Source organism: Sinocyclocheilus grahami, unplaced genomic scaffold, assembly GCF_001515645.1.
Source record: "Sinocyclocheilus grahami isolate Dianchi unplaced genomic scaffold, SAMN03320097.WGS_v1.1 scaffold467.1, whole genome shotgun sequence".
Classification (NCBI taxonomy): Eukaryota; Metazoa; Chordata; class Actinopteri; order Cypriniformes; family Cyprinidae; genus Sinocyclocheilus; species Sinocyclocheilus grahami.
The window spans coordinates 543150-544103 of record NW_015505646.1 but is presented as its reverse complement, the minus strand read 5'-3'; the positions used below and the strand labels follow the sequence as shown (position 1 = coordinate 544103).

The window sequence follows — 954 nt, the reverse complement described above, 5'->3', positions numbered from 1 at the left end:
AGGCAGCTAACTTACATGAACGAAAGATTGCTGTTTGTTTATCCCTTCTCTTCTAGACCTTCCAAACACAATGCTAAATTGTAGTCACAAATGTTACCAAATTGGTTGGTAGAGAATGAGATGAACACATTTGTGTCTTCATCAGGTCCGGGGTTGTAGATCTTTGGCTGTAGACTTTAATTAAACTAGCTTTATTGATCACATTGAAATGTAAAAGTTGAAATGTAATACAGATATTTTGCATAAAGAGACTGTTGGTTTCTACTGAAGAACCTAAAAGATATAATGTGGAGAAGAACTTTCAGATCTGTATTGTTGGCTATTATTTATTTACCATAATTATAAGCACCCTTCACTGCAGATCATTTGGAGCTGGTGGAAGATATCTTTGAGATCAGACTGCAGGAACACACCACCAGGACAACTGAGAGAATCACACGAAGACTTCTTAGAAGACAGTCGTCTGCAAAGTGAGTTATTCAATCGCTTTTAGTATTTACTATTGTGCTTCTTACTATACCAGACTTTTATACGCTTCATGTTTCAAATAAAGTTAGTAAATTCTCCTAATGTAGATTTTGCTTATTCAGTGAACAATCTGATCTGTCTCATCCAGATCAAGTGGCCGTGGTATTTGGTCCTCACATCTTGCAGTACTCCAAAAATTTATGCCAGGGCCATTATGATTACATTGTCCATCTCCCCAATGCTTTACTTTTCAACATCATGGCACATCTGGACCTTGAAGACATTTCAGTCGTTTCACGCACCTGCCGCAGGTTTAGAGAGGTAAGGCCTACTGTAATGCCACTGCGGTTTCAAAGTGTCATTTATCAAAACCAAAGGCTTTTATTTTAAATAAAATAGCTCAAGCACACATTTCAAGCAAAACATTTCACAAAGTTTTTATTATAACTTTTTGAGGTTGCTGTGTTTTAAATGGTTACATGTAAA

At 36.5% G+C, this 954-nt stretch overlaps 1 protein-coding gene across 1 annotated transcript in view; it reads left to right on the top strand.

Annotated features, from left to right (window-relative positions):
* The window catches only part of fbxo36b (F-box protein 36b), a 2952-nt gene that overhangs the window by 1707 nt on the left and 291 nt on the right, over window positions 1–954 (top strand). Inside the window, exons 2-4 of the mRNA XM_016235417.1 lie at window positions 362–470; window positions 617–802; window positions 952–954. The exon at window positions 952–954 is cut by the window's right edge and continues 291 nt beyond it. Of these exons, the coding sequence (XP_016090903.1) occupies window positions 362–470; window positions 617–802; window positions 952–954 (298 nt within the window). The remainder of the gene's footprint in view (window positions 1–361; window positions 471–616; window positions 803–951) is intronic.